The 20192-nt window shown below is 44.0% G+C and overlaps 1 protein-coding gene across 1 annotated transcript in view; it reads right to left on the bottom strand.

The window, feature by feature from the left end:
- The window catches only part of atf2 (activating transcription factor 2), a 134517-nt gene that overhangs the window by 54257 nt on the left and 60068 nt on the right, over positions 1–20192 (bottom strand). The window contains exons 5-7 of the mRNA XM_085986139.1: positions 19890–20065; positions 18802–18916; positions 8540–8647 (exon numbers count right to left, since the gene is read on the bottom strand). Of these exons, the coding sequence (XP_085842265.1) occupies positions 8540–8647; positions 18802–18916; positions 19890–20065 (399 nt within the window). The remainder of the gene's footprint in view (positions 1–8539; positions 8648–18801; positions 18917–19889; positions 20066–20192) is intronic.

Raw genomic sequence — 20192 nt, 5'->3', positions numbered from 1 at the left:
TTTCCATTATGTTAATGTTCTTCTTAAGATTTTATTTAACTCTGACTGAGTCCTCCATGAATTTTTCTCCGTTGCGTTTATGCTGCCGGAAGTGTGGCAGGGTGAAACTTCCACCTGGTGATGTGACCCTACAGTAACCCCATTCTAGTTTTCTGGGGAGTGCTAATTTGATATGCAAGGGGAGTCAAGAGTGGTATCCCAACTCCTAACTGGCTCACCACTACTGAAACAGAGGGAAATGCTGTGCTGCTGCAGTGTATAAAATGCTGCAGCTGCTTAAAGGAGCGGTGACTTTAATTCAATATAGGAAGCAGAGACAGCAAATCACAACCACAGTATCTGAGAAGGGGCAGCTTTGGGTACAGGAACTGTGGCAAGAGACCGCAAATTAACTAATGTTTTAGTGGAGGTCCTGTTGACTGAAATAAGGGCAAGGAGGGACCGGCTCCTGGAATGGAGGGGAGAAAGTTCAACGAGGTGGTGGTACAAGCATTTTTGAAAGGAGATGGCTATGGCAGTAAGTCATGCATCTTTCACCCCATGCATGCTGACACAATGGGGGTCATTTTCACCATCACTGTTTGGGCGGTAAATTGGCAGAGTGGATCGGCTGCCTGTTATAATAGCTGCCTATATTTTCATTTCCATTTAAATCAATGGAAATCTGGCAGGCAATCTGCTCCGCCAGTTTACTGCCCAAGCGGTGAAGGCGAAAACTATCCCTATTGCCAAGGTAAGTTGGCAGCACCCAGACATTGTCAGATGTATATTTCACATCCATACCCTCATTGTGTCAATCACAAAATGAAAGTGACCATGAATATTAACAAAACATCAAATGACCCACACACTCCCCTTTTCTACCATGCCACTATGCCTTCTCCCAGTGGCTGAGTTGAAGAGTAGCAGTGAGAGGCTCACAACATGTGATTGCTATTTTCTTGCAACTGAATCTACCCTCACTATTTTAATGCCTGTTGACACCTGGGTGAAATTTCATGAATTGGCAGGTAGGTGTCTTTATCACTCTAAATTCTCTTTGCTGAGGAAAAAGTAACCATAGAAACATAGAAGATAGGAGCAGGAGTAGGCGATTCGGCCCCTCGAGCCTGCTCCGCCATTAAATGCGATCATGGCTGATCGTCCAAATTCAGTACCCGGTCCCTGCTTTCTCCCCATACCCCTTGATCCCTTTAGCCTTAAGAAATATATCCAACTCCTTCTTGAATATATTTAATGTATTGGCCTCTACTGCCTTCTTTGGTAGAGAATTCCACAGGTTCACCACTCTCTGGGTGAAGAAATTCCTCCTCATTTCTGTCCTAAATGGCCTACCCCTTATCCTTAGAATGTGACCCCTGGTTCTGGACTCCCCGACCATCAGGAACATCCTTCCTGCATCTAGTCTGTCCAGTCCTGTCAGAATTTTATAAGTTTCAATGAGATCCCCTCTCATTCTTCTAAACTCCAGCAAGCACAAGCCCAATCGACCCAATCTCTCCTCATACGTCATTCCTGCCATCCCAGGTATCAGCCTGGTGAATCTTCGCTGAACTCCTTCCATGGCAAGAACATCCTTCCTCAGATAAGGCGACCAAAACTGCACACAATACTCAAGATGTGGTCTCACCAAGGCCCTGTATAACTGCAGCAAGACATCCTTGTTCCTGTACTCAAACCCTCTCGCTACGAAGGCCAACATACCATTTGCCTTCTTAGCCGCCTGCTGCACCTGCATGCTTAACTTCAGCGACTGGTGCACAAGGACACCCAGGTCTCGTTGCACTTCCCCTTCTCCCAATCTATTGCCATTCAGATAATAATCTGCCTTCCTGTTTTTGCCACCAAAGTGGATAACCTCACATTTATCCGCGTTATATTGCATCTGCCATGCTTTTGCCCAATCACCCAACCTGTCCAAATCATCCTGGAGTTTCTTGGCATCCTCCTCACAGCACACACACCCACCCAGCTTTGTGTCGTCTGCAAATTTGGAGATATTACATCTAGTTCCCTTGTCTAGATCATTAATATATATTGTGAATAGCTGGGGTCCAAGGACCGATCCCTGCGGTACCCCACTAGTCACTGCCTGGCACTCGGAAAAAGGCCCGTTTATTCCAACTCTTTGCTTTCTGTCTGCCAACCAGTTCTCTATCCAAGTCAATACCTTGCCCCCAATCCCATGTGCCTTAACTTTACACGCTAATCTCTTATGCGGGAACTTATCGAAAGCCTTCTGAAAGTCCAAATACACCACATCCACTGGTTCTCCCTTATCTATTTTACCAGTTACATCCTCAAAAAATTCCAGTAGATTAGTCAAGCACGATTTACCTTTTGTAAATCCATGTTGACTTTGTCCGATCCTGTCACTGTTTTCCAAGTGCTCTGCTATTACATCTTTTATAATGGACTCAAGCATTTTCCCCACTACCGATGTCAGGCTTACCGGTCTGTAATTCCCTGTTTTCTCTCTACCACCTTTTTTGAATAGTGGGTAACATTAGCTACCCTCCAATCCATGGGTACTGTTCCAGATTCCATCGAATGCTGGAAGATGATCAGCAATGCATCTACTATTTCTAGGGCCACTTCCTTAAGTACCCTAGGATGTAGATTATCAGGCCCTGGGGATTTATCGGCCTTCAAACCCATCAATTTCCCTAACACCATTTCCCTACAAATACTGATTTCTTTCAGTTCCTCCCTTTCATCAGACCCTATGTTCCCCGACATCTCTGGGAGGTTATTTTTGTCCTCCTTTGTGAAGACAGAACCAAAATATGTATTTATAATTGGTCTGCCATTTCTTTGTTCCCCATTATAAATTCCCCTAATTCTGACTGCAAGGGACCTACGCTTGACTTCACCAATCTTTTTCTCTTCACATATCTATAAAAGCTTTTAGTCAGTTTTTATGTTCCCTGAAGGCTTACTCTCATATTCTATTTTCCCTTTCTTAATTAATCCCTTTGTCCTCCTTTGTTGAATCCTAAACTGCTCCCAATCCTCAGGTTTACTGCTTTTTCTGGCCAATTTATATGTCCTCTCCTTGGATCTTATGCTATCCCTAATTTCCCTTGTTAGCCACGGTTGAGTCACCTTTTTTGTTTTATTTTTATGCCAACAGTCATCAACAGAGAACAGCTATTGGGAGAGGAGCAGCAAGAACCTGTTCTTTCAATGTCCATGAAGAGGAAGCCCTACAACTCTTAGAGAGACACACAGCAGAAGCAGTGGGAGACAGGGAAATAGGAGGTAAGCTGCCAGGTACAGGTTGGTAACAACAGAAATCCTCTACAATCCAGTAAGAAGTTACTGTGCACAGACCTATAACATCAATATATGGTCTCATATCATTGCTCAGTCACAATATAAAATTCAAAAAATAGCTCCCTACAAGCAATCATGGTCAACATATGAGGTAAAACAGTATAAAACTAAAGGAAATGGCTTACACAAATGCTAAGAAAAGTGATAATCTAGTGGACTGAGTGAAATATAGAAAATAACAAAGGGACACAAAGAACACATTAGCTGCAAAAAGGAATACGAAAAAACTTGGAAGTAATATAAAGGCTAATAGTAAAAGTTTTTATAAATATATCGGCCCTGAATTTGCGGTTGGAGGCTTCCCGCGGGGAAATGCCTCCGATCCACAAATGAAATGCCCGAGTACCTGGTGGTCCAGGAGGTACGGAGATTCGAGGTCCTGGGCCTCTCCAGGTAACTCGCGGGAAGAGGCCCACGTATCTCAGGGGAGCAGGCGGTTCACAAGCGCCCCCGGGATCACGAGGGCCGGCCCAACGAATGACAAAAGGGAAACCATGCCACTATGCCTTCTCCCAGTGGCTGAGTTGAAGAGTAGTGGTGAGAGGCTCACAACATGTGATTGCTATTTTCTTGCAACTGAATCTAATCTCACTATTTGAATGCCTGTTGACATCTTGACACCTATGTACGGAATCCCCATAATTATGAATAGGAATACCCCCAAAAAAACCTCTACACTTCAAATAAATTTTTAAAAATCACATTTAAAATGAATTAAAATGGCATTTAATTAAATATTTAAAACAAAAATTTAATTTTTTGAAAAAGAAATTTACATGTTTTAAAGGGGCTAAAAATAAACTTACCTTATTTCACAGGTTTGTAAATGTATAAATTATTGATAAAATTTTATATTTCTGTTTTTTAAAACTCTTACACTAGTAAAAGCAAGCCTTACACCTGCTTTTACCAGGCGTAAGAATTTCACGGGCATTCACTGGGCAGAAGTTGGGTAAATAACGCAACTCTTCATTTTCCCGGGGATGCGGATGATTGGTCAAGAAAATTCTTAACAGAGTTCCGGGTTTTAGCGCTTGCGCAGTGCATGCCTAAACCCGGAACTTGCGCGGCCCTTACGGGCGCTTGCGCACCTTGTACACACCTGTAGGGACCGCAAATTATGGCCCATTAAGAGTAAGAGAATGGCTAAGGGCAATGTTGGCCCATTAAAGACAGACTTAGGTGATATTCTAATAGACAACAAGGTAATGGCAGATTTATTAAATGAGTACTTTGTATCCATTTTCACAGTAGAGGAAGAGGGTAAAATACCAGTGATAGAATGGAAATGAAAAATAAATCAAGTGGACGAACTTATTGGATTCAATATAAGTAACAAAATGGTTATGGAAAAATTAATGGGATTCAAAATAGATAAATCTCTAGGACCCGATGGTTTCAACCCCAGGGTATTAAAAGAAGTGGGTGAAGGAATTGCAGAAGTGTTAGTCATAATCTTTCAAAGCTCTCTTGATTAAGGAATTGTGCCATTAGATTAGAAATTTGCCAATGTCACTCCATTATTTAAGAAGGGTGAGAGAAGAAACAGGTAGCTACAGACCTGTCAGTTGTGGGGAAGTTACTAGAATCTGTCATTGGAGATAGAGTAACTTGAGCACCTGAACAAATATGAGCTGATTAGACAGAGCTAACATAGCTTTGTTAAGCGCAAATCATAGAATGATATAGCACAAAAAGAGGCCATTCGGCCCATTGTGCCTGTGCCAGCTCTTTGGTAGAGCTATCCAATTAATCCCACTCCCCTGCTCTTTCTCCATAGCCCTGTAATTATTTTCCCTTCAAGTATTTAGTCAATTCTCTTTTGAATGTTACGATTGAATCTGCTTCCACCACCCTTTCAGGTAGTGCATTCCAGATCACAACAACTCGCTGTGTAAAGAAATGTTTCCTCATGTCGCCTCTGTTTTTTTTTGCCAATCACCTTAAATCTGTGTGCTCTAGTTACCGTCCCTCCTGCCACTAGAAACAGTTTCACCTTATTTACTTTAACAAAACTATTCATGATTTTGAACACCTCTATCAAATCTCCTCTTAGCCTTCTTTGCTCTAAGGAGATCAATCCCAGCTTCTCCAGTCTCTCCACATAACTGAAGTCCCTCATCCCCGGTACCATTCTAGTAAATCTTTTCTGCACCCTCTCCAGAATTGAACACAAGACTCCAAACTCTGAAATTATGCCCTACATACTCAAGTCCAGGTCATCGATATATATCAAAAAGAAACAACAACAGAAAACGCTGGAAAAACTCAGCAGGCCAGGGCAGCATCCGTGGAGAGAGAAATGGAGTTAATGTTTCAGGTCGAAGACCCTTCGTACAGCGTATATCAAAAAGAACATAGGTTCTAATACCGACCCCTGAGGAACACCACTGTATACTTCCCTCCAAGTCTGCAAAACAACAGTTCACCACTGCTCTCTGCTTTCTGTCCCTTAGCCAATTTTGTATCTATGCTGGCACTGTCTCTTTAATTGCATGGGCTTTAATTTTGCTAACAAGTCTATTATATGGTCATGTCTGATTAGCAAAAATGAGAGGGCGTGGAATTGGAGGTAGCCTTATGACTTGGGTTGGAAATTGGTTGGGAAGTAGGAGACAGAGAGTGGGGACAAAGGGTATGTACACGGATTGGCAGGGTGTGACAAATGGTGTTCCCCAGGGATCTGTTCTGGGGCCTCAACTTTTCATCAGATTTATTAATGACTTAGATGAAGGAATGGTGAGTTGTATATCCAGGTTTGCAAATGACACTAAGCTAAGAGGGGGCAGTCAATAGTGCAGATGGAAGAACGAAGTTGCAAAGGGACATAGACAGATTAAGCAAGTGGGTAAAACTATGGCAACCGGAGTTAAAAGTGTGAGATCATCCACTTTGCATGCAGCTTAGTGCTGAGAAACTGCCATTGAGATCAGATTGGTATGGGTGAATGGAGAGGAAAGGAATAAAGATCGGGGTGAGGGAAGCAGAAGGGAGAGGGGATGGGTGGAGATGGAGAAGGAAAGGGGCAAAGCAGGAGGGGTATGGGAAGATATGGCAGTTGAGTACAGTATGGGATGGGCCTAGACAGATGTTAAAGGAAAAAGATATGGGAAGAGGGCGAGACAGGGATAGCAAGGCAAAAAAAGAGAAGAGATGGGAGCGAATAAGGAAGCAAGATGGAGATAAGATGGGGTGAGGGGGCTGAGGATCAGATGTGGCGTGAGGTGGGTATGTTGCAGGTAGGGTGAAGAATGATAGGATTCACTTTCCTCCTTCTATGTATTCCAAAATAGGTCATATGCCAGGCCTACCCCACTGGTTTCATCTACCCATTCACCAAGATCATTATGAGCACTTGCAGAATGGGCATATAATTGGCAAATTAATTTCAACATAGATAGTTGTGAGATACTATATTTTGGTAAGAAAAATAGGGAGGTCACATGTTACTTGGAAAATAAGAATCTAAATGGGGTAGAGGAGCAAAGGGATCTGGGAGTACAAATACATAAATCACTAAAAGTTGCGACACAGGTCCGTAAGGCCATAGCAAACCAAGCACTAGAATTTATTTCTCGAGGGATAGAATTGAAGTTATACTAAACTTGTATCGAACCATGGTTAGACCACACTTAAGAGTACTGTGTACAGTTCTGGTTGCCATATTATAAAAAGAATATGGAGGCACTGGAAAGGATACAAAAAAGATTTACAAGGATGATACCAGAACTGCGAGGTTATACCTATAAACGTACAGAACAGGTTGGGTCTCTTTTCTCTTGAAAAGAGAAGGCTGAGGGGTGACCTAATACAGGTCTTTAAAATTATAAAAGGTTTTGATAGAGTAGACACAAAGAGAGTGTTTCAGCTTGTGGGGAAGAGAAAACTCAAGGCTATCAATATAAGATAGTTACCAAGAAATCAAATTGGGAATTCAGAAGAATGTTCTGTTTCCAGAGAGTGGTGAGAATGTGGAACTCTCTACCATAGGGAGTAGTTGAGGCGAATAGTACAGATGCATTTAAGAGGAAGCTAGATAAGCATATGAGGGAGAAGGGAATAGAGGGTTATGCTGATAGAGTTAGATGAGGAAGGATGGGAGGAGGCTCGAGTGGAGCATGGGCTGGTTGGGCTGAATGGCCTGTTGCTGTATATTCTATGAGCAATATAATATAATAAAAACAGCACATCTGCCATTCATTTTCTGTCTGTCACACAAAAGTTTCACATTCAAATTGAAATATAAAGAAATAAAGGCAGTCACTTAGAAACTCTTCAGTAACAAGAAAACACCTCAGAAGAGGGAGGGGAGAGGCGGAGAGGAGAAGAGTGGGAAAAGTATGGAGGACGGGCAAGGGAAAGGGGAAGAGGAGGATGGGACTGGAAGAGGATAAGTGGGAGGGTAGGTGGGATGGGGAAGGGAGAAAGGCAGAGGGTACGTGAGGAAACAAGAGGGGAGGGAAGGAAGGGAGAGGAGAGGGAGAAAGATGGGAAGGGTGAGGGTAAGGAAGGGACATGGGAGACGAGGAAGGAAGAGGGAAGGTGGAGATGGGGGGAGTGGAGGAGGGAGAATAGTAGGAGGGGGAGAGGAGGAATAGGAGATGAGGAGAGGAAGGGGAGAGAAAGAGGAGGTGAAGGGAGTGGGATGAGAAGGGAGGGAAGGGACAGGAGAAGGGGATGGGGGAGAAGAAGGGGAGGGGTAGGAGATGGAAAGGGCAGGTGAGGGGAGGAAGGGGGAATATTAAAATAGCCCTGTCCAGGCATATCAGCCTAGATCCCAACCTGAAGCCATTTTTTAAAATACAAGATTTGCTGCCACTGTGTTTGTCAATTGGTATGCCAGCATACAATAATTAAAGCAATTTTCATGTTTAAAACCAGTCTCAGACCAGGTCCTCATAGTGACAACCTGAAAATTCACGAGGAGTACCTTGAAAATGCATTAAAATAAAAATTGAAGAATATAACCAGCAAATAATTAAAAGTGACCAATATATATTTCATTAACAACTGCAGAAAGTAGGGTCCATACATGATTGGACCTGATTGTAAAGGGGGTTAAAAAAGGTTGCTGATTCTCAATCACACTTTTTGGGTTTCAATATAAAACTCTTGGTTTTATATTGAAGTACTGGAAAATATATTATAAACTAATACAAGTAGTGACATAATAAGTTGTACATATATATTCTTTTCTTTTTACCAGTTTGGCTTCTGACTGTGGAGGTTGTGGGGAGGGAGGTTCAATGTTGTTGACTGGAGGACCTGGAATTCCGGGGATATTAGGCACCATGGTGACAGGCCTGATAATCTATTGAGTAGAAAATGAAACAGTATAAATAGAAGAGTCAACAAAGCTTCAACAACAATAGCAGCAACTTGCATTTATATTGTGCTTTAAATGTAGAAAAATGTCCAAAGGCACTTCATTTTCAGGAAAAAATGGCTGCCGCGCCAAAGAAGGAGATTTCAGGAAAGATAACTAAAAGTACGGTAAATGAGATGGGTGTTAAGGATGGTCTTAAAGGTGGAGTGGGAAGCGGAGAGGCAGAGAAATTTAAGGAGGGAATTTCCAGAGCATAGGGCCTAGACAGCTGAAAGCACGCCTCCCAGTGGCAGGACGAAGGTGGGTAGGATGGGATGCACAAGAGGCCAGAGTCGGAGAAACAGAGTTCTTGGAGGGTTGTATGGCTCAAGAAGTTAGCAGAGGCAGAGAGGGCGAGGCCATGAAAGGATTTAAACACAATATTTTCAGCTACAGCGTCTCTCAGACTATTTTTTTTTAAGAATAAGGAAATGGCAACAACACTGATTTTATAAGCATTACAACACTCTGTTTACTTGTAAAGATAGGGATACTGATTACATAGAAACATAGAAGATAGGAGCAGGAGTAGGCCATTCGGCCCCTCGAGCCTGTTCCGCCATTTAATGAGATCATGGCTGATCATCCAAATTCAGTACCCTGTCCCTGCTTTCTCCCCCTATCCCTTGATCCCTTTAGCCTTAAGAAATATATCTAACTCCTTCTTGAATATATTTAATGAATTGGCCTCAACAACCTTCTGTGGTAGAGAATTCAACAGGATCACCACTCTCTGGGTGAAGAAATTCCTCCTCATCTCAGTCCTAAATGGCTTACCCCTTATCCTTAGACTGTGACCCCTGGTTCTGGACTCCCCTGCCATCGGGAACATCCTTCCTGCATCTAGTCTGTCTAGTCCTGTTAGAATTTTATAAGTTTCAATGAGATCCCCTCTCGTTCTTCTAAACTCTAGCGAATACAAGCCCAATCAACCCAATCTCTCTTCATAAGTCATTCCTGCCATCCCAGGTATCAGTCTGGTGGAACTTCGCTGCACTCCTTCCATGGCAAGAACATCCTTCCTCAGATAAGGCGACCAAAACTGCACACAATACTCAAGGTGTGGTCTCACCAAGGCCCTGTACAACTGCAGCAACATCCTTGCTCCTGTACTCGAATCCTCTCGCTATGAAGGCCAACATACCATTTGCCTTCTTAACCGCCTGCTGCACCTGCATGCTTACCTTCAGCGACTGGTGCACAAGGACACCCAGGTCTCGTTGCGCTTCCCCTTTTCCCAATCTATTGCCATTCAGATAATAATCTGCCTTCCTGTTTTTGTCACCAAAGTGGATAACCTCGCATTTATCCACATTATACTGCATCTGCCATGCATCTGCCCAATCACCCAACCTGTCCAAATCATACTGGAGTTTCTCTGCATCCTCCTCACAGCACACATGCCCACCCAGCTTTGTGTTGTCTGCAAACTTGGAGATGTTACATCTAGTTCCCTCATCTAGATCATTAATATATATTGTGAATAACTGGGGTCCTAGCACCGATCCCTGCGGTACCCCACTAGTCACTGCCTGCCACTCGGAAAAAGACCCGTTTATTCCAACTCTTTGCTTCCTGTCTGCCAACCAGTTCTCTATGCAAGTCAGTACCTTACCCCCAATCCATGTGTTATAACTTTGCACGCTAATCTCTTATGCGGGACCTTATCGAAAGCTTTCTGAAAGTCCAAATACACCACATCCACTGGTTCTCCCTTATCTATTCTACCAGTTACATCCTCAAAAAATTCCAGTAGATTAGTCAAGCACGATTTACCTTTTGTAAATCCATGTTGACTTTGTCCGATCCTGTCACTGTTTTCCAAGTGCTCTGCTATTACATCTTTTATAATGGACTCTAGCATTTTCCCCACTACCGATGTCAGGCTTACCGGTCTATAATTCCCCGTTTTCTCTTCACCATCTTTTTTAAATAGTGGGGTTACATTAGCTACCCTCCAATCCATGGGAACTGTTCCAGATTCTATAGAATTTTGGAAGCTGACCAGCAATGCATCTACTATTTCTAGGACCACTTCTTTAAGTACCCTAGGAATTAGATTATCAGGCCCTGGGGATTTATCGACCTTCAATGCCGTCAATTTCCCGAACACCATTTCCCTACAAATACTGATTTCATTCAGTTCCTCCCTCTCATTAGATCCTATGTACCCTGACATCTCTGGGAGATTATTTGTGTCCTCCTTTGTGAAGACAGAACCAAAGTATGTATTTAATTGGTCAGCCATTTCTTTGTTCCCCATTATAAATTCCCCTGATTCTGACTGCAAGGGACCTACTATGAGTGGGTTTTCATATTATTCATTTACTTATTTATTTAAATATTTAAAAATTGAAATACCAAATATGCTCCATCCCTCCGACTGTTGCCTTTTATTCACCTCGTCACCGCCCCCACCCCTACCCTCTTCACACCACCATTAGTGGTAATGCCTTCAGCTGTTTCAGGCATACTCTCTGGAACTCTCTCCCTATACTTTTTTCCCTCACCACCTTTAAAAACCTCAACACCCACCCTTTCAGCCAAACTTTCTGTGTTTTATCCTAACCTCTCTTTTCCCAGCTTCACCTTCAGTTCCAATGTCATCCATGAAGTACCTTGGGTCACTTTTTTATATTAAAGGCTCTATCTGAGTTCAAGCTGCTGTTGTTAATATTTACATGTTTATATGTCTGAACATAGTCCAAATATACATACATGCTACACTTAGTAATTCATGTTATAACATGCAGCAACACAGGACTACATGCATGCTAAAAAGCAGAAGCAACATGTTATAGACAGAGCTAAGCGATTCCACAATGAACAGATCAGATCAAAGCTCTGCAGTCCTGCCACATCCAGTCGTGAATGGTGGTGGACCATTAAACAACTAACGGGAGGAGGAGCTCCATGAATATACCCATCCTCAATGATGGGGGAGCCCAGCACTTGAGTGCAAAAGACAAAGCAGAAGTGTTTGCAACCATCTTCAGCCAGAAGTGCCGAGTGGATGATCCATATCGGCCTCCTCCTGAGATCCTCACCATCAGAGAAGCCAGTCTTCAGCCAATTCGATTCACTCTACGTGATATCAAGAAACGGCTGAGCGTACTGGATACAGCAAAGGCTGTGGGCCCCGACAACATCCCGGCTGTCGTGTTGAAGACTTTTGCTCCAGAACTAGCTGCGCTTCTAGCCAAGCTGTTCCAGTACAGCTACTACACCTTCTGACATCTATCTGACAATGTGGAAAACTACCCAGGTATATCCTGTCCACAAAAAGCAGGACAAATCCAATCCGGCCAATTACCGCCCCATCAGTCTACTCTCAATCATCAGCAAAGTGATGGAAGGTGTCGTTGAAAGTGCTATCAAGCAGCACGTATTCACCAATAACCTGCTCACTGATGCCTAGTTTGCGATCCGCCAGGACCACATGGCTCCCAACCTCATTACAGACTTGGTCCAAACATGGACAAAAGAGCTGAATTCCAGAGGTTAGGTGAGAGTGACTGCCCTTGATATCAAGGCAGCATTTGACCGAGTGTGGCATCAAGGAGCTCTAGTAAAACTGAAGTCAATGGGAATCAGGGGGAAAACTATCCACTGGCTGGAGTCATACCTAGCACAAAGGAAGATGGTTGTGGTGTTTGGAAGTCAATCATCACAGCCCCAGGACATCGCTGCAGGAGTTCCACAAGGTAGTGTCCTCGGCCCAACCATCTTCTGCTGCTTCATCAATGACCTTCGCTCCATCATAAGGTCAGAAGTGGGGATGTTCGCTGATGACTGCACAGTGTTCAGTGCCATTCGCAACTCCTCTGATAATGAAGCAGTCCATGCCCGCATGCAGCAAGAACTGGATGACATTCAGGCTTGGGCTGATAAGTGGCAGGTAACATTCGCAACACACAAGTGTCAGGCAATGACTACCTCCAAAAAACGAGCATCTAACCACCGCCCCTTGACAATCAACGGCATTACCATCGCTGAAGCCCCTACCATCAATATCCTGGGGGTCACCATTGACCAGAAACTTAACTGGACCAGCCACATAATTACTGTGGCAACAAAAGCAGGTCAGAGGCTGGATATTCTGCGGCGAATGTTATTATGTCCGTGTGTAATTGAGACACGGACTGCAGGAGTGGGTTACAACAGGTCTTTACTGAGTGGAGACAAACTGGAACTAACTATGCAAAGTTACTACACAGGCTTATATACAGGGGTGGTCACTACTGGTACTGCAGAATATAGTTCCTTCTGCAAAGTACATACACTACAATTCCTCCCCTTTTAGCTAAACAGTACATAACATTCAATTAATAATTAAATAACATATTTACAATTACAGTTGTCATATACATTAGCTGAAGTTAAGCAATTATAAGTTCAGTCTTTGAGGAGGCTTCCTGATTCTGTCTGGATAATGCCTCTTTGGGGTATCAGGTTCTTCTGGCAGAGTTGATTCGGAATCAACGTCGTTGTTGGGTTCGTCTGCTTCCAATATTCCCGATTCTGAGGTAGATGCAATTGGTACTTCGGTTTCATCACCAGGTGTATCGGATCGTGGTGTGGAATTTACGTTTTCCAGTGACTCGAGAATCTGGTCAGCATGGCGTCTTACAATGCTCTCTCCAACGTCCACGGTATACATTAGAGGTCCTTGCCGTGTACAGATCGTTCCTGGCTGCCAGTTCTCTGTGCGGTAGTCCCGGGCCAAAACTGGTTGACCTATCTTAAAACTCCTGGTCGGCCTTTCATTCATATTCTGAAACTGCCTGTTCTCCACATCTCTTCTGATGTTTGGCTTAACCAAATCCAAGCGGCATCTTAGTCTTCGATTGAAGAACATCATGGCTGGAGTTTGGTTGGTAACCGCATGTGTCGCATTCCGGTAGGCAAACAAGAAGTTATCCACCTTGTGTTGTAGGGGTATGTCTTCATTACACATTGCCTTGATAGCCTTCTTGAATGTTTGAACGAACCTCTCAGCCAATCCATTGGTGGCTGGATGATATGGGGCGGATGTGTAATGCTTAACACCATTGTTCTTTAAGAACCTCCGGAACTCTTCAGACACAAACTGTGGTCCATTGTCGGAGCAAATCTGTTCAGGCAGCCCATTTCTGGCGAATATGGTTCGTAAGACTGTGATAGTTTTTTCTGTGGTGGTTGAGGACATTTTTATTACCTCTGGCCACTTTGAATGTGCATCCACCGCAATTAAAAACATCGAGTCCATAAATGGACCAGCAAAATCAATGTGCACCCTTTGCCATGGAGATGAGGGTCACTCCCATGGATGTAGAGGGGCTTGTGGTGGGGCGTTTTGGACCTTCTGGCATCCTGTACAGCTCTTGGTCATCTCTTCGATTTCTCTATCGATTCCCGGCCACCACACAAACGCTCTGGCTAAGTTCTTCATTTTTACCCCTCCCAGATGACCCTCATGAAGCTCATTGAGCACTCTCTCCTTCAATTTGGGTGGAATTACTACTCTGGATCCACACATCAAGGTTCCTCTGCACACTGACAGCTGTTCTCTTCTCGACGAGAATACTGGCAACAGTGGTTCGCCATGTGCTGGCCATCCCTTCACCGTTATATCATAGACCCAGGAGAGTGTCAGGTCATTTCGTGTTTCCTTTTCTATGTTTGCATTCGTCACAGGTAGACATTCGACTATGGTCGAGTGAAATATCTCCACTGGATCCACTGCAGGTGCTTCTTCCACCGTCGGCAACGGTGCGCGCGACAATCCATCAGCATTCGCATGCTGTTTAGTTCCTTTGTACTCGATGTCATATTGGTGTGCCCCTAGGAAAAGGGACCACCTCTGTAGCCGTTGTGCTGTCATTATCGGGACGCCCTTCTGAGGGTTGAAAATGGAGACAAGAGGTTGATGATCAGTTAGTAGAGTAAATTTCTGACCGTGCAGGTAGTGATTGAACTTCTTCACCCCCCACACCAGGCTGAGGGCCTCTCTGTCAATCTGGGTGTAGTTACGCTTGGCTGAAGTTAACGAGTGTGACGCAAAAGCTATCGGCCTCTCTGAACCATCAAGGAATTTATGTGACAGTACCGCTCCAATGTCGTAGGGAGACGCATCACACGCCAGTCTGATCGGTAGTGATGGGTTGTAGTGAGCCAATACTTCTCTTGAAGTGATTAGGTCTTTACTCTTCCGAAAGGCCCGCTTACATTCATCGCTCCATTTCCATGCTACTCCAGTTTGTAGTAGGGCGTTCAGTGGGTGCAGAATTGTGGACAAATTCGGCAAAAACTTATGGTAGTAATTCACCAGTCCGAGGAATGACCTCAGTTGCGACACATTTTCAGGTGCTGGAGCCTTAACTACCGCTTCAATTTTGTCAGGGGACTTATGTAACCCTTCTTCATCAATCACGTGGCCACAATACGATATCTGTTTCTTAAAAAACTCACACTTGGGGCGATTGGCTCGTAGCCCATGTTCTCTTAGTCTAGTGAGCACCTGCTCTAGGTTGGCAAGGTGTTCACTGTCATCTTCACCTGTCACTAGGATGTCGTCCAAGTAACACCGAGTCCCCGGAATCCCTTGCAGGACTTGTTCCATCGCTCTTTGCCATATCGCCGGAGCTGATGCTACTCCGAATACCAGTCGATTATACTGGTAAAGACCTTTGTGAGTGTTTATTGTGAGATACTTCCTAGAGGATTCTTCAACCTCCATCTGCAAATATGCTTGTGCTAGGTCAATTTTTGTAAAACGCTTCCCTCCAGATAGTGAGGCGAAAATATCTTCTATCCTCGGGAGAGGATATTGTACTGTGTGAAGGACTGGGTTCACCGTCACCTTGAAGTCCCCACAGATGCGAACCTTCCTTGGCTCCTCAGACTTATTGTTTAACGTTTTCTTCATGACAGGAATGATGGGTGTCGCCCACTCACTCCAGTCTACCTTAGATAACACGCCTGCATTCTCCAGATTCTCCAGCTCTGCCTCGACGGCTGGGCGAATTGCATATGGTACCGGTCTTGCTTTGAAAAACTTGGGAATTGCATTCTCTTCTATTTCTATCGAGGCGGTTACGCCTTTAAGAGTTCCCAGTTCTTGTTGAAATACCTCTTTGGCGTTAGCTAAGATTGTTGACAATCGTCCAGGAGTGACGTCGTCATCCTTTTTACCAGCCACCGTCAGTGCCTGAATGGAGTGCCAGTCTAAACTTATCTTTCTGATCCATTCACGTCCCAATAACGGTGGTCCACCAGCTTGCAGTATGTACAGATACAATTTCTGTATTTCCTTGCCGTTGTATTCGACAGGCACCCTTAGTTTCCCTCTGGGGTATACTTTTTGCCCCGCATACGTCTTCAAGACAATGGATGTCTCTTTCAAGGGTATGTGTGAGAATAGCCGCTCGTAGTCTCGTCGATTCATGACGGTCAGGGCTGATCCTGTATCCAATTCCATTTTGACTTGGGACCCTGTTATCGTGAGGGTGACCCAAATGGTTCGGTGATCCTCTTTTGCGATTACGTTGTGAAGTTTGAGACAGCTTAGTCTCTTGTTCCCGGATTCACTATCTGGTCTTCGGAACTACTGTCCGTCATCTTTTGTACTTTCCTGTACTGTTCCTTAGTAGCCTTTTTGTTGTCGTTGGTCTTCTTCCCAGACCTGCAAACTCGTGCAATGTGTCCCATCTTTCCGCATTGCCTGCATATTTTGTCCTTGGACCAGCAGTCCTTCTGGTCATGGGTTGTTCTGCCGCAGCGATAACATTTTTCAAATCCCCGTATTCCTGTGGCTTTTGCTGTATTTCCGCAGCTCCCCTTGCTGCTGCTTCGTACGATACTGCCACGCTGAAAGCCTTATCTAGCGTCAGCTCTTTCTCTGAGAGCAACCTCTTCTGGGTTCCTTCACTCAGGAGTCCACAGGCAAATTTGTCCTGTAGGGTATCTGCCAGTCCTGCTCCGAACTGGCAGTGCTTTGATAGCTTGCATAGTTCCGTAAGGTAATCAGCATTGCTCTCATCTTTATGCTGATTTCTCCTGTGGAATTTAAATCTTTCTGCTATCAGCAGCGGTGTAGGATTTAGGTGTTCCTGTAGGATATCAACAATTTCGTTAAAACTCTTCGCCATCGGTTTGGCTGGAGTAATCAGGTTCCGCAATAGGCCGTACGTTCTTGCGCCCATTACGTTTAGTAGTACAGATGCCTTTTTCTCATCGGCTACTTCGTTTGCCTCGCAATATACTTCGACTCTTTCCACATACGTGGTCCAGTCTTCTATTGCATTATCGAAGGCAGTGATATTGCCAGTCTTCGGCATTTGGAAATCTAAAATAGCGCCTCCCGCGCTTTGCCTTCTTCCCCGATTTAACAAAATGGCGCCTCCCGCGCTTTCCGTCTTCTCCGCTGCTGCTAGCGCTGTTGCTGGCGTTTTATGCCTTGATGGCGACGCCCTATGGTCTTCGCGCACTTCCCCCCGCGCTGCTGCTAACGCCACTCTCCACGGTTCCCGTGGCAAACTGCAGCTCCTCGCGGCTTTCTGCGCTTCTAATTTCTTTTATTTCCCCGTCATCGGAGCAACCCTGCGGGACACTTTCCTCCCTCTTCTCGGGTCTGTACGCTGCCCGGCTTCGTAGCACCGGCCGCGCCCTGTGTGCTCCACCCTCTCTCTCTCTCTCCTCTTCCCGACAACGCTGCTCGGCCCCGTTGAAAAGGCACCCGATCGAGCTCTAGCCCGCCGCAGCCCAGGAAGGATCAGTGTACTACCTGCCACCAGCCCGATTAGCTGGAACACCATCGACAGGATAAGCAAGCCCCGCTCTCGACAGCCTCTCCTGCAAATCTTTCACTCCGATGAGTCAGAGGCGGTTGCCCACGGTCGACGCCCGTTTCTTCTGATTGTGTTTTTTTTTTCTTTCTTCCTTCTGGCCTCGACCTCTGACAACTTCGCTTCAGGGATGGATCCCCATGAGGTGGTGCAGACTGTAGGTAAGTTCGTATCTGCTCGTCGCCAGTATTATGTTCGTGTGTAATTGAGACACGGACTGCAGGAGTGGGTTACAACAGGTCTTTACTGAGTGGAGACAAACTGGAACTAACTATGCAAAGTTACTACACAGGCTTATATGCAGGGGTGGTCACTACTGGTACTGCAGTATACAGGGGCTGCAGAATATAGTTCCTTCTGCAAAGTACATACACTACAAATGTCTCACCTCCTGACTCCCCAAAGCCTTTCCAACATCTACAAGGCACAAGTCAAGAGTGTGATGGAATACTCGCCACTTGCCTGGATGAGTACAGCTCCAACAACACTCAAGAAGCTCGACACCAGCCAAAACAAAGCAGCTCGCTTGATTGGCACCCCATCTACCACCTTAAGCATTCACTCTCTCCACCACCAGCGTACCGTGGCTGCAGTGTGTACCATCTACAAGATGCACTGCAGCAACTCTCCAAGGCTTCTTCGGTAGCACCTCCCAAATCTGCGACCTCTACTGCCTAGAAGGACAAGGGCAGCAGGAGCATGGGAACACCACCACCTCCAAATTCCCCTCCAAGTCACACACCATCCTGACTTGGAAGTATATCACCGTTCCTTCATCGTTGCTGGGTCTAAATACTGGAACTCCCTCCCTAACAGCACTGTGGGAGTACCTTCACCACACGGACTGCAGTGGTTCAAGAATGAGGCTCACCACCACCTTCTCTAGGGCAACTTGGGATGGGCAATAAATGCTGGCCTTGCCAGCGACGCCCACATCCCAGGATCAAATCTTAAAAAAACTTCATCTGAGCCAACAGCCAGTTTTTGATTGAAAATTTGTTTCATGTTTTAAAAGATTTTATAAAAAAATGTGGCTTCAAAGTAGCTAAACTTGGTGTAGAGGATTATGACTATGTCCTTATGTAGCTGCTTACAGAACATTATTGCCATTAAGGAAATATGAAACTAGTTTGTTTCATATATTCACACACAAAGATTAAGGAAAGATCACACCCCTCAATGAAGTACAGATTAAAACTGGCAAACGTGTGATAAAAAATATTGCAGAAATATAAAAGGTTAAAACAATATTCTAATACATTTTTGTCCACTTACGGGAACTGTTGTATGAATACGGACAGATGGGTTTGTGATTGACGCTGGAATAGTGACAGGCATGGTCTGTCCATTAGGTAGCTGTAACAAGAGAGGAACTGAACCAGATACTGGTCTAAAAATAAGCAAAATTTTGGAATTACTGTAACTGCAATTCTAATGAACATTGGAACAATTACTAGAAAACATGCTTTTACATGAAAAAACTCTACAGATAAAGCAGTTCAATTCCAACTGTAATCAGTTGTATATTAGTACTGTATAAAGATGTACCTACTTGCCTCACCTTTCAGAATTTCTAAATTGTCAGAATCAGTTTGAGTACAAAATCATACATTTTCTCAAATCTTTAGCTTTCTCTTATACTATAACCAGAAACTAATTCAAAGCCTTATTATAAAGAAAGAACTTGAATTTATACAGTATCTTTATCACATCCTCAGGATATACACAAGCACTTCACAACCAAATGAATGACTTTTAAAGCACAGTCACTGTAACTATTTATAAGCATGGTAGTCAAATTCCACACAGCAAGATCTCAAACAACAAATGAGATGAGTGACCAGCTTTTGGTGGTGTTAGATCAAGGATTGTTGTCAGACACCAGGAGAAATCCATGCTCTTATACAAATAGTGCCATGGGATCTTTTACATCCATTTGAACAGGCAGACAGGACGTTGGTTTAAGGTCTCATCCAAATGACAGCACCTCTAACAATGCAGCATTCCCATAGTATTGCACTTAAGTGTCAGTCTAGATTATGCACTCAAGTCCATAGTGGAGCTTGAACCCACAACTTTCTGACTCAAAAGAAACAGTGTTACCAACTGAGTTAAGCCGACATCTTACTTTTTATTTTTATTTCAAATTTCCAACATTTATAATTGTCTTCTTTTTATCTCAAGTAATTTGTGAGGTCCTCATTGAATCATTCTGTTACATTATAATTAAAATGCTTTCAAGCATGGTTTTATTTATCTGGACAATTAGATGTTGAGGTCATAATTAATCAGTGGTTAACTGAACTATTATTTCTACATCTAAAACGAACAATGTGATAAAAGAAATTCATCTCAATACTTACACTATGTTTCTGTTTGTTGGTGGAGTCTGTGTGATGACAGAAGTAGAGGTTGGAGAGGGCAAAGCCTGTTGTATGACAATACCGGTTTCAGAATTTGCAAGTAGCACATTAGGAACTTGCAATGATGTTGGACGAATAGTTGATACAGTTTGTGTTGTCTGTTGTAATGGGGCATCCTGTATCAAAATGCCAAAATGACATTAACTTGATATTTACAAGCACATACATAACTGAGTTTTAATAACACTAGCAGCTCTCCCATGCTGTTGTTAATGGTGAGTTAGAGGGTAAGATGTTTTATCC

Source organism: Somniosus microcephalus, chromosome 4, assembly GCF_052327205.1.
Source record: "Somniosus microcephalus isolate GS21.2 chromosome 4, FLI_Smic_1.0, whole genome shotgun sequence".
In the NCBI taxonomy this organism is placed as follows: domain Eukaryota; kingdom Metazoa; phylum Chordata; class Chondrichthyes; order Squaliformes; family Somniosidae; genus Somniosus; species Somniosus microcephalus.
The sequence above is the reverse complement of the archived record's forward strand: the minus strand, read 5'-3'. Positions and strand labels throughout refer to the sequence as shown.